The following is a 14,177-nucleotide window of genomic DNA, read 5'->3' as shown; positions in this document are numbered from 1 at the left end:
GATCACAGCGCTGTGTCATCTGCGATGTGTCTGTCTCACGGCCAGCAGCCAGGTTGGATAAATACTTTGTAATAAATACATGAATAAAGCACAGTCATACTCAGTTTTGCCCCCGCTGTATTTTTAAATACGCAGTAGAGGTATTTAAAGGTAGTAGAGGACATGTACCTGTATATAAAAAACGCGCCCTATAGTCCAGTTAGATTTAGATTTTTTGCAGTGTACCTAATATAGGTAAAGATAATGGCATAAAATTATGGATTATCCATTTAAACTATGTTTGTAATTCGAGCCACTCTTAGAGTGTCTCTTAAGGGTTTGGGTCTCCTCTTGAAATCCTGATTCTGTTACAAAATCCTGCTACCAATGCCTTCATTTATGTAAATAAAAGCTGTTTGCCTTTCTATCTGTTGTAGAGAAAGTATCACAGTGACAAGGTGGAGCTAATTTTAAGGTTATTGACACACAACAGCGGCTTGGCAATACATTGTTTTTTGGGGAACGGTTGTTAATCATCCCTGCCTTTCTTTTTGCTTATTAAATTGACAATAAAGCCCATATTATAATGATTTAAAATAGATGTTTAATAGTATTTTTTGTTTTTTAAATATTGCTGTCACTGGAGTTTCCAGGACAGTTTGCATCGACAGCAAAGGATCCATGAAGACATTTTTCCATAAGTCATGGAGAGATTTACATTTTATTTGATTCTATTATGAGTTCATCAAGTTTTTGTGTGTAAAAAAATTTAGAATTTTCCCCCCAAAATTTTAGAACTTTTCAGCTTCACATGATACCAACTCAAACCTCCTGTGTTTTGACATGTCACTAAGTTGTTCACTGACCCATCAGCAATGGTTGTTGAACCTAAACAGCATTGGGACTTGTTCAACAGCCAATTCCGAACCATGACATCACAAACCGGTAGGTGGCAGTAGTGTTCTTTGATGAACATGGATGCCTCTAGTAAAGCACATTCAAAGGAAAGTTACTCTTAAAACACTTATCATTTAGGGAACATCTGAAAGTACTTTCATTTTTAAAGTACTTTCAGATGTTTGAATTCTGAATATGACCGGGTTTTTCCTTTAAACTATATTTTAGTTTCTTATTATTGTTTCTTCTCTTACTCTATGTGCAACAATATCAAGCAGATTAGATCAATAAATAAAGAATTTGTTTGTAGTTCTGGTCACATTCCTCCAAAGCAACCCAGGTATGGGTCTAAACCACTGGAACCAGTGATGGAAATCTACGTAAGAGGGGTAATCCAGCCCTTAAGTTCTCTGTTGGACCTGATCTAAGCTCAGTGGGAGGACTGAGTTCATCAATATTAGCATGAGCATCTTAAAAAGCAACCTAACAACTGACAATCAGACAAAACATGCACATGTACATTCTAACCTTGGCCTACAAATCCCTGGCCATCCTGGATTCTGATGTGATGCACTAAACAAATAGTGACCTGCAGAGTTGCAGGAGAAGATGAGAGTGAATACATTTCATTCATCAGGTTCCATTAAGGTTTATAGAGGAGATGAGGTGAGAAGGGCTCAGCGTGACTCATGCTTCTTGAAGCCTGTAAAGCTTATCAAACTTGAACAGTAGGCTAGCAAAGGCAACAAAAAACACGCATAGAGAGCTGGGCTGGATCCTTCAGAATCACTGAATTCAATTTACTCAATGATGCAACAGACATGAAATGAATAAAATAAATAATGAGGAAATAAAGAACAATAAAAATAAATGTTAGGGTTAATACATGAAAGTAATATGTAGCTAAAGACGTCATTGTTGGAGTCTGCATTTTTTATTTTATTTTATTCATTTATTTTCTTATTTTTTTTCCTACTTGCTTTGATTCTGTTTTATTTTCCTATATTTTACTCATGTAAAGCACTTTGCATTGTCTTTGTACTGACTTGTGCTATACAAATAAATTTGCCTTGCCTTGCCTTGCCTTGCCTAGCTATCCCTCCAAAATTACGTTAATTAATTTTTTTTCAAGATACCAGATAATAAAAGTGTTAAGACGTCTACCAGTGTCTTGGGCACAGAAAAATGTCTAAATGGTTTAGGCTCAACTAAAGGGTAAGGTTGAAAGATAAAAGAACATACACTGGACTAACAACCAACTTCAGAATCTTAAAAAGCAATGTAAGCTATCACTTCAAATAGATTTCTACAGTTTTATATAATTTTTTTAACAACCATACAGTTATACAACAGCAGGATGCCAGAATGAAATTTCAGTGCACATCAAACTGAAACATGAAGCTGATACATTGGTTTATTGGGAGACAAGGCTGATGAGTTTGGACAGAATCCAACATGAGACCTGAAGAACTGCAATCAAGTCAGATAAAATATTTAAGTGAGGAGTTAAATCTCAATCAGGGAGAATTTCAGTTGCAAAAAAACACTGATATGTTTAGAGTAACACTGTGACACAGCCAATCCATGATGGGTGCTAATGTGGAAGCCAAGGCTAAATCAAACAATGCCAAGGATAATGATCACCTTTAGATGCAAAATTAGTATACATTTATGTACATTCTTTCATTTTCTCAACTTGTCTGATTTCTATGTGGTTTTGCCACTAGATACAAAATAAATAATATACTGATGATATAGTAGTTTTGCAGATATAACAGAAATCTTGCTTAGACTTATTGTCGTTTTATGCACTCCGTGTGTACAAAACAAAATTTTTGTTCAGTTCAGCTCTCAAGACATTCAATTTCTTAAAGTGCAGCAGTGATGAAATGTAAACATGGTGATCAAATGTAAACATAAGACTGAGATAGGATTTACAGTTTTTCCAACATTCAGCGCTTTTTTGTTTGTTTTATCCTACATTCGGCAGTCTGAATTTCTAATTTAAGGCTGTGTTACACATTAAATACTCATTGAAGTCCAAAAACAGAGCAGCTTAATTTTCGCACTTGTATTTTATCTGCTCTCAGTGTTAAGAAAAAGTGACTTGAGATTTTCCTAGGGGTTTTAAGTACCCAGCTAACACTTGTCAGGTTTCGGTGTTTCTGTGCTGTCCTTACTCTCGTCCACAGGTGGTTGTTGCTGACAGGTGGGCGTGGCCCCACACCTGCAGCTTGTTGAGCCTGCTCGGTTGAGCGTACAGTCAGCTGAAAGACGCCAGAGTGTAAAACTAGGGTGACCTGCATCATCTAATGATGGTGGTCAGAGGGCCCGGTAGTGCCAGTGTACGGCAGCCCCGCTTCTGTCAGTGAGCCCCAGGGCAGCTGTGGCTACAATGTAGCTTGCCATCATCAGTGTGAGTGTGTGTGAATGAATGTAGTATAAAGCGCTTTGGTCAAGTCTCCTGACTTGAATAAAGGCGCTATATAAGTACAAGCCATTTACCATTTAAACCATTGTGGTACGTCTAGATCTCTGTCCAGTCGACAGATCTCTGAAAACTGATTATTTGGATTCCTGATTCTAAGCTGTCTCCCTCAGTTCATTGGATTACTCACCCGCCTGTCCCTTTGATCTGAGGACTAGCCTCTGAATCCCTGCTGCTCAGATTCTGCTCTGGCGTTCCCCTCAAGCCCCCTCAGTACTACCGAGCGGGACAAGAGTTCCCTTTCCTGGATTCACACCGGTTCCTTAAGCTGCTCCTCAAACCTGCCTCCGATGCAGTGCTGCTTGGACCCCCACCTAAGTCCCACCTGTCGCTGAGCCACCTCCTCCCATCCAAAAGCCGTGTGTTACAGAACCCATTCCTCCACTCACCCTTCCCAGATATGTTATCCATACCTGAGCAGCAACAGCGCAGGTTTCTGTTGCTTTTCTTAGTCTTAATCAGTTTCCTCCTTCCTCCTGCAGAACTCCGAACACTGACGTTCCGAACCTCGTCTGCGGCTCCTCTTCTGAACTGACTTTATTTCTGAGAAGTCAGTTAAACATCTTAAACTGCTCCTGTTTTCCCCAATCTGTGTCCGGATGTTGGCCAAACACCTTAAAACCATGACAATACTATACACTGCTGGTAAGCTAGATGAGTCAACATTATTCAGATACAGGAAAGACTTTTCCAGCTATAAAGTATGAAAAGTTAAAATTTTAGATTAAATTAAGATTTTGAATTTCCTTAGAGTGAAATAGCTTACAAAGACAAAAATGTGGTCGACTCAAATAGTTTGGCATAGTGTTGGCATCCAGTAGTGATAATTAAAATAGTGGCAGTAGAGCTTCCTCTAAAATAAATCAATAAACAATTCAGCATCATGAAAAGATATCTCATTTTAATTAGGGTAAGGCCTGTGGAAACTGATTTTTGAAACAGTGTTATCTACTTATTTGCACATGTACTGAGAAAAGCGACATGGGAATGTGAACACTCCTTTCTTTTTAAATTATGTGTTACTGAGCATGATGGTGTCACCAAAGATCAACCCTCCATTTATGCAATAATTGCTAATGTACCTTACTTGTAGAGCACATAAACATTAATGCTAAAACACAGTAAGCTTAGATAATGTGGGACAAAACAATGTACAAACTGTCAATGTTTGACTCACAGAAAAAAAATCAGTTTGTAGTCAGTCTTACGTCTACATGAATAAATATAAAGAACTGCATTAGCAATAATCTATAGAAGAAATAAACCACCATAAACTTTATACTAAAGTATAAATGATAATGGAGAAAGCAATAGAGATAAGCTATTGAGAGAAGAGGCTGATTGAAATCAGCAGTGCTGCAGAAACACTAGCAGTCTTCTTAGTTAGTATGCCTGGCAGCAGCATGTGCTAGCAGCTGAATTCACTGAACATATGCACGTGATGGGGTAGCGCCCAGTGAATTCATACAGTTAAACCAAATAACACACCAAAATGTCTCCACTCTAACGACCCTCTCTGTCTTATATTCTCTCTCTAATGTGCACATAAGCAGAGTCAGAGAGTGAAAGACAAACTAAGTCCTTATACTGCACCCTCTTGCACAGCATCTCTGTCTGTGTCGGTTCTAGATGAATAAAGCAGAATACCAAGTGGCCCACTTACATGCTACGCAGAGACAAATAGACCAGTCAATCACTGAGGGCTGCTGGGGAATAACAAATGCCATCAGATGCTTCTGAGAAAGAAAGGCTATGAGGCTGCTCTTTTCAATTTGTTATTCCATAAAGACAGCTATATAAATACACAAGGTGTTAGAGTAAAGGAAACCACTAGAGTTACATGCCAGTAATATAAACAACAGAACTGTTTCTAGTTAAAGCAAACCACATTACGCTACTATTAATAATCAGGACAGAAAACAAGAACAATTCTCCAGCAAGAAAAATTTTCTTGAAGCGTATCCAAGTTTGAATGTTATGGTTGATTCAACAAAAAGGAGGCAATGTTTGTGTGTTTCAGTCCGTTTTTTTCCCCTCATGAGAATCCTGCTACATGGCTCTCTGAGCTGTTTACAAAACACAATCACGCACATTCTGATATTCAGTTCTGATATTCAGAAGCTAAATGTTAAACCCTCTGAGTAATTTTGGAAACATGAATACATTGGCATGAATCAGAGGTTTAAAAGAAAAGTCCGGTCAGCAAGGATTAATCAATGGATCACTATTTATACCTAAAGCTAATACGTTTGCAGTGATTTAATGAATCTAGTGTTAATCAGTAAAAAAAAATTTAATAAAAACAATAATTTTCGTCGCAATCACTGAGCCTGGGAGCGTCCATTTTTGCCCAAATATAGTAACACTTCACTCATGACATCTTCAGGCAGTGAGGTCACGGTGCAGTAAGCCTAGCGCCATTCTCTTAACCTGACTCCGCCAGATGGATTTGCTCCACATATCCATTAGGGTTAGGGTTAGGTTAGGCGTTAGACACTCTCTCGATGACCCTTCCCCCACCCAGTCCGATGACTAGAGCAGTTGGTTAGGGGATCAAAGGCAATGCACGGGCCGACGCACGTTCGTTGGTATCTCTCAGATCCATAGCCAAGCCAGTTTGTAGAACTTGGAGAACTAGGGTTAGCTTTTAGAGTAATGGCTAGGTTTTAGGGTTAAGGCAAGGCTTAAAATTAGGTTTAGGGCAAGTGTCAAGGTTAGGGATCGGCTAAGTGTAATTTTAAGGCAAGGGTCAGGTGTTAGGTTTAGACATGGATTCCACTAATATTAGGGTCAGTAGCTAATTGGTCTGGTAAGTTGATAGGGTAGGTGTAGGGTTAGGTGTAGGTGTAGGGTTAGAGTTAGGGTCCAGATAGATTTGCTCCGCATATCCATCTGGAAACCTTCCGTTGAAGTAATTTTGTGAAGGGGCGAAAATACTGGTTAGCTGATTGGCCTATGTTGGTGATAGACGGGCCAAATAAACCAATCAGATCAACGAAGAATATGACGTAACAGAGCAACTACGAAGAGGAGCCAATTGATAGATCAAACTCTTGCCGAAACCAGTCGGGAGAAGAGCAAAAACATCTTTTCCTCTGAGAAAAGCCTCCAGAGCAGTGTTTTGCTCTTCTTTCAGTGAAGAAATCCTCTGTAATTCCGATAAAACTTGCTCGATAGCCACGCTAATGCTAGTTTCATCGGCTGAAGCCGCCATGTTCTTTAGACTGAACTGTCGCGCTTCTCGTTGCGTCACACCTCAACCCGCCTCAAAGCCAACCTTGATTGGACGTTCGTTTGGTGAACGGCTCCAAATTTTCTTCAATGGAGAGTCTCCAGACTGATTAGCAAGTGAAATCTTGAAAGCTCGCGAGATCAGGATGGTCTCACGAGGCTACAGTTCTCTCGCTTTACAAGCAAAATCAGTGGGAACTACTAGACACATCTGCAATCAACAACAATTATTGGAGATTTCCAGAGAACTTCACCATTAAAATGTGTGAGAGCTATAGTTAAACTACCCATGTGCATGGCACTTGGAGGTTGTAATACATCAGTATAATAAAAAAAAAACATGACTTTATTCACCTTAACGATCCGCGACTCTCCATGGATGGGTTTGTTGTTGGATTGCCAACATGAAGAGCGAGGATTTACCATCGAACTTCTGGCCATTAAAAAAAAATTATGCAGCCAACATTTCGAAGAAGAATGTTTTCAACCAAACCAGATGCAGCACTGGGACTTGATCAACAGCCGATACCGCACCGTGATGTCACAAATCCGTAGGTGGCAGTAGTGTTCTTTGATGAACATGGATGCCTCTAGTAAAGCACATTAAAATGAAAATTACTCTTAATTAAAGAAGTATCTACTAATTACATATTTAAAGTAATTTCAGAAGTTTGAATTCTGAATATGACCGGACTTTTCCTTTAAGTGCTCTCATAAGCTCATGGAATGGGAAAATGTATCGCTCTAAGGTTAAAAATCATCTCTTAACTTGAAGCTGGAAGGTGATATCTAAATTTCTTATGTGAATTATTAATAATAAATGTTTATAAATGTAACATCAGTAGAATAGATATTTGGATTCATTTATGTTCATTTTAGTTTTGGAATCTGAAAAAAACTTGCTTTAAAAAAGCAGTTTGCAGGACTCAGCTAGTTTTAATCAAAACCGTCAGCGGGTGCAGAAACCTCAGGATAATCCTATTTTCATTTTCAATTACCCCATTTTCCGCTGTGTCAGATGTTATTTAGTCGTCTGTTCTCCCTTTGAACATGATCTTCAGTTGCTTGACAAATTAATACAGGTATCAATTAGCCTGGAGGGATTCCAAAAATCAAAGAATGTCAACAAGTGATGTGATAATAGCTCATTGAAATCTTAGTCTTTCATTTTTTTTTTTTTTTTCAAACAGATTTCTGTTGTATCTTATAACTCTGGAACAATGAGACACCCCTCTAATGACAAAGGCACAATTCCTCCTTTTTTTATCTACTCAGAGTCAAATCATTCATCCTTGGGGTGATGTCAAGGTCACAGCATTGAAGAGAGACATATCGCCATTTATTCCGGTATTGTACAGAAAAGTGAATCAGAAATACACAATAAAGAAATCAAAAAAAATGTGCAGGGTTTTTATTGTCAAACTTGTTTCCATTTTTCCCCTTATGCTGATGAAGGTTCTCAGTCATCCAGGTCATAGTCATTCCGTAAAAATTCAAAAAATATCCACTGGACTTGGTTTCCAAGATTTGAAGACATTTCAACCTGTCTATGATTCCCTTTAACGACCAACCCTCAGAATCATAGACAGTTTTCAGATATTACAGGCTAACGATGGAACCAAACGACCCATTCATCGGTTTCCATTTGCATGTTTCCAAGCGATACAAGGCTTTGTCTATATAAGACTCAAACTCACTTCAAGACATTTGAATTGAAAAAGCTTCCTGGAGAGGTGGCGAAACGTCTTCAAATCTTGGAAACCAAGTCCAGTGGATATTTTTTAATTGTTACTGAATTTTTTACCTTACAACTACAAACCTCGATGCCTAGCTTGGTCTGTAAGTAGGTCTAGGAAATATTCATTATAATTTATTTACCAGTAGAGTTATCAAATAGGGCTACTTAGTGGCGCAGTGGGTAGCGCTGCTGCCTTGCAGTCAATTCCCCACCAGGGGTCTTTCTGCATGGAGTTTTTATGTTCTCCCTGTGCATGCGTGGGTTCTCTCCAGGTACTCTCTCCAGGTACATGACTGTTAAGTTAAATTGGCTTCTCTAAATTCTCCTTAGGTGTGAGTGTGTGCATGAATGGTTGTTTGTCCTGTTTGTCTCTGTGTTGCCCTGCGATGGACTGCCATCCTGTCCAGGGTCTACCCCGCCTCTAACCCGTAGACAGCTGGAGATAGGCACCAGCATCCCTCGCGACCCCAGCTGGGATAAGCTTGACCGAAAATGGATGGATAGAGTTGTCAAATATTAGCGTTTTGAATATTGGTTTAAATTCTGTTACAGTTGATATCTATATAATATGTTAAAGTATCTTAAAAGTTGATTAGGTTTCACAAAAAGGTAAAATATATCACGCCTTAAATAACGTTTGCAGCTTCCCTCCGCCATTGCACTTTAGTTTGAACAACCTGCTTCAACCCTGCCGCTCAAGAAGCTCGGAATAATCCTACCCCATGACCGAAAACTTTTGTCCTGGAAAATGCAGCTGAAGGAAATTCTAATTGTTTCCAAAAACTAAACATAGGTGACTTTTAGATTCTCAGATGTGGCGGAAAGTCTCAGCAAAGGAAAGGAGGTTATTTACTTATGCTCCCGAAGTACAAACGCACACCTCATTTTTCACAATTGTTTTCTGTTCAATCATTTCCTTCATACCAGTGCATTACTAATGCACTACCTCATGTTGGTCTATGGTATTAAATTCCAATAAAGCAGACTGTAATAACGATAAAATGGAGAAAAAATGAATAGGTTAAGTTTGTATGGATACTTTTGGAAAGTACTGTTGATTTTCCTTAAACCAACAACCGACTCCATTTAATAAAGAAGGAAAAATTCCAGAAAATGCAACCTTTTATATCTGTGTGAATCATCCTCTCTGCTGAATTGCACATCTGAATTCATAAATAATAATAACTGCAGTGTCAATAATTTTGACAACCTTTCCTCCCCAAGTAAAACAAATGATTCAGGGCTCATGTAGAGGAAATAATACAAAAGCCCTTCGACACTGAATAATGTTTACATCACAAACACAATCATTTTGTGAGCATATGGGTTCTCAGCATCCAGTAAAGTAAAATATGATTTTATTCAGGTAAAGCTTATTGGTATTTTAAGACCAAACACACACAGAAAGAAACACCCAGTGAAAAGCTCTTCTTCACTTTTCCGTAACTTTCACATGAAAAGGACAACACGTAAAATAATTACTCTATTCTTGGCTGTTTGCTTCTTATCACACAGAGGAAATCAAAAGAAATGCCAATCACTTTTACTTCTTGACTATTTTTGAAGGCACCATTTAAGTGTTGCTTTTCTCCTTCTACGTGTATAATTTATGACATGAAAGCTATGCAGCTGTGCAGCGTTTCACTTGTTAGATGGAAGTTTCTATACAACAACGCTGCCTTTTCTTGAGTTTCTCTGGAATTTGTATCTTTATGCACAACATGGAAATTAGATGCCATATTAGAAAGGTATTAAACGTCAATACTGAAGGATAAAAAAAATAAGATTGTCAGAATAGATTGTGCAGATGAACTAGTCAGGTGATGTATTGTAAAAGTTCCTACCTTTGACTTGATAGATGATTCAAGAAATTTTCATTGAACGTTGGCTTATTCCAAGAAATGTTAATTTGGTGAAACATCCCCGTTAGATGAAGAGAGAACACCAAAAAGACGCAAAGAGGGCAGGAGTAAAGAGACGGAAGTCAAGAGAAGACCTCAAGGTCAAGAGATGAACAGTTTTTTTTTTTTTTTGCTTGTAAATGGCAGGAAGCTTTTCAGAAGATGAGTTCAGAAAATGTGCTGCTGTTTCGAGGGAGGAAAAAGGCAACAACAAAAAAAAAAACAGTAACAGAGCATAAAAACCAGTACAGGCAGCCACACTGCTATCTACATAAGTGGGAACCTGGAACTCCATTAACAGGTTTAAAGTTTTTGGGTTTGTTTAATATGGAGTGAATTTTGTCCCATTATTTCTTTAAGAGGTTAGGGTTAGAACACGTTTTCTAAATAGAGCTAAATGCAATCTAAAAAGAAACTTCCAAATCAAAAAAGAAGGTCTGAGATTAAATTAGCTTTTTTTTTTCTCAGATTTTGTTTTTTTTTTAAACTTCTGTTTCTCATATTTTTTATTTTCAAATTTCTCCTTTCCAGGTTGTGTGTTTTGTGAACTGCACTGTGTGAACTGTTGACTTTAGCAACAACCCTTTGTATCGGGTGTAGAAGTGAAGAGAATGTGATCAGTAAAACATAATCTGAAAAAGACAATTTTATAAATGAAATCTGAAAAAATAAAGCCCTTTGACAGGTCAATCAGTGACAAATCAGCAGCCAGGGTCTCTCAGATGCTCAGCAGTGCAGTGTGGCAACCTCTCGTGACAAAAACTTTGCAGAAACACAGCTGTGAGTGAACTCTTACCAGCAGCCAATACCTCTTTAAAACTCTGACTATGACCACATATGCCATGCAAATGTCACTGCTGATTGCCTCATATTGTCTCACATGTCTAGGGTTTGAAATAAAAAACAAAAAACAAACTTACTATTCCTGTTTAAAGATTGTCCTAGTTGATTTTGGAAAGAAAACGTTTAACAAGGCTGCTGGTGAAGGTCCCTCTGTCAGGTCATTCTTAAATCAGGCACACACCAAACACATGAACACCTTAGCTTAAACATTACCGTAATTTTCGGACTATAAGCCCCAAATTTTTCCCCATTTTTCGACCTTGCGGCGTATATAACAATGCGGCTTATCTATGGACTTTTACAGCAAACGGCCACTTGGGTAATAACTAAATCTATGGATTTTGTCAGGGTTGGTTGTGGTTTGGTAGACCCAAATGCAGAGGTGAATACTTGTCGTTTTAATGAAAATGGTTAACAAAGGCAGTCCAAAAATCCAACTAAAAATGTAAAAGACCAGAACCATGGAGACTTCAAGGGAAAACACGTAGAAGGAGCCAGGGAGAGACGAGGGGAGACGACTACAGCGAAGACAGGACCAGCACTAACAGGAACCAACAAAGAGTGAAAGCAGACGGAGATCATATATAGCTGACAGAGACAAAGGGAGGGCTAACAAGCTCACAAGGAGCAGGTGTGAGGAGACAACGAGGGAGCCAAGGGGAAAGGAACACACACACACACAAGAGGGCAACAGAGGACAACATGAGAACTAACATAAATCTAGAAATTACAACAAAATAGGAATTAAACCAATAAAACTAGAAAACAAGAAGGAAAGTAAAGCATAACATAACCAAAACCATGACAGATTTTATCATCCGCCATGTTGACGTCACATTTGCTTCAACACACAAGTACGGGTATGCGGAGGTCCTCCGGAAGCAGACTTCCACCGCGAGTGGTATGAGACAGAACGACAGCGAGAAAGACGGACATTGCGAACGCAAGACAGTTTGTGTGAAACCTGCGGCTTATAGTCCGGTGCGGCTTGTATATGTACAAATCATGCAATTTAGCTTCTGCGGCTTATATTCAGGTGCGGCTAATAGTCCGAAAATTACGGTGATTCCACAAACATGAGCATTTTTCTTCAAAAATGAAGACAGCATATAAACTTTCAGCCTCAACAGAAAGCAATTAACTCCTTCCTTCCTTGCAGATTCCTACAGTGCAGAACCTTTTACCATATTGAATGTGTAACACTCAAACAAATTCTCATGCAAATGTATTCCTAATAAACATCAGTTTCATCGCTCAAAAGCAATAAACATCTTTGCTTACTAGTTGAGACCGACTCAATCTTGGCTGCAGCAGCTTAACATGAGCTGGCCCACTGAACTAATACCAATTCATATTGCGTAATGAGAAGCCGGCGCTGGATAAACCTCTCAGTCACTTTCCTTAAGGCTAAAGGAGTGTTTTCTAATTAATTCCAGAAACTGTTCACTGACAAGAGGTCAGCTTCTTCATCCTTATTTACCGTATCTTTTTAAATTCTCACTGAATACTGAGAGGAAAAAAAAGAGGTATGTCTTAATGAAACTAACCTCTTAGCACTCGGTGTATGTCTGCATGCTCAGCACTAAATCCTCACTATCTACAATGTGCTGCCTGCAAACATAAAGCGTCAGGCTTCCATGGAAGCAATGACAAAACATTCAAATAAGCAACATTTTTTTGTGATAACTCCATTCTGTTTTTGTTGCATTGTTTTATTTTTTTCACAGCATGGGTGCGATCCTCTCAGCAGGTGACTCCATGACAGGGACAACAGGCCTAAATAAGCTTTTCTTCTCACAGCATGGGTTTGCAGCACTGCAGAGTCGAAGGAACCCGCCTTAAGCTGAACTTTGGACTTGGCAACGTTTTGAGGAATAATGTGCAACTAAACCTATCAGGGGAATGAAATATTCTGGCTGCACCCTATTTTTAGTGCTGCTGAAGTAAAGGAGCAAATGAGCTCTTAATAATGCTTACATAGCTGTTTATATATTAGCTTTAATATTTAAGCAGATTCTGCAAACACATCTGACTAAACAGCAAAACGGTGCGAGGTAAAATGTACAACACTGGAGAGATAAAAAGGCTCCCTAGTCGGTTCAAGGCAAACCAAGACGCAACAGAAAAAGATAAGAAAACCTATTTTACACTTCTACAAAGAGTTTCACTGAATGAATGACAGCATCCTTCTATTCCATCCTGTTTTATCCAAACAAAGTCCAAAAATAAAACCCAATCCAAGAAATCCAAAGCATTGACCAATGTACCTTCAATCATTCAAGCCTATTCACATTCAAACTGCAGCAACTTCAAACAAAGAAACAAGAAACGACTTACGGTCATTGCAAAATGAGCCTCCATAGGACGTCATGGTGCAGTCGCAGGTGAAGCCCTCCCACTGCTGGAGACAGACTCCCTGATGGTAGCAGGACTCCTCCGTACAGGTGGTACTCGGTCCTGAGGGAGTAAAATGAACCAAGAGCATAAAATTAGGATGTACGTTTCAAAGGATGTAAAATATCGTCTCCATTCTTCTTCTGGTAGTCCAATTCTCTAGAAATCTAAACCAAAGATTAGGGCGTTGGTTAGCGGCACGGTCAATATTTTAACAAAATGCTTCAAATCTTTGTATGAACTAGAGTTCTTGCTTTAGTCCAGAGATCTGACTCGGAAATATACAATATAAATGCAATACCAAGAACTTTGTTTACTTTGATTAAAATAAAAATTGTAGTTGACAATAAAGAAATTGATTAATTGATTGTTGACTTAGACCCACAGTGGTTAACAACAGTGTGCACAACGGACAATACGAAAGACAATGGGCTTTCTTACGGAAGAGGATTAGGGCCACTGAAAAAAAAAAAAAAGGTAACTGATTTTTTAATTTTATTTCAGTTTAAAATGGGGGGAAAAAGTCAGAATTCTGACTTTAATCTCAGAATATCAGACTTTTTTCTCACAATTCTGACTTTAATCTCAGAATTTTGGATCTTAATGTAGATGGGCACCATGGGGGAAGAGATGTGGGAGCACTCAGCTTCACTGACAAAGATGTGAGTTATTTGAGAGGGCCAGTGACACATTGGTGGAAAATGCA

The 14,177-nt window shown here is 38.7% G+C and overlaps 1 protein-coding gene across 1 annotated transcript in view; it reads right to left on the bottom strand.

Moving 5' to 3' along the window:
- Window positions 1-14,177, bottom strand: part of LOC107082797 (neurexin-1-like) — a 1,206,010-nt gene that overhangs the window by 532,574 nt on the left and 659,259 nt on the right. Inside the window, exon 17 of the mRNA XM_015371662.1 lies at window positions 13,415-13,534. Coding sequence (XP_015227148.1) covers window positions 13,415-13,534 — 120 coding nt within the window. The remainder of the gene's footprint in view (window positions 1-13,414; window positions 13,535-14,177) is intronic.

This window comes from Cyprinodon variegatus, unplaced genomic scaffold (genome assembly GCF_000732505.1).
Source record: "Cyprinodon variegatus isolate N-32 unplaced genomic scaffold, C_variegatus-1.0 Scaffold62, whole genome shotgun sequence".
NCBI lineage: Eukaryota > Metazoa > Chordata > Actinopteri > Cyprinodontiformes > Cyprinodontidae > Cyprinodon > Cyprinodon variegatus.
Note: the sequence above shows the minus strand (reverse complement) of the source record. Positions and strands in the feature narration are given on the sequence as shown.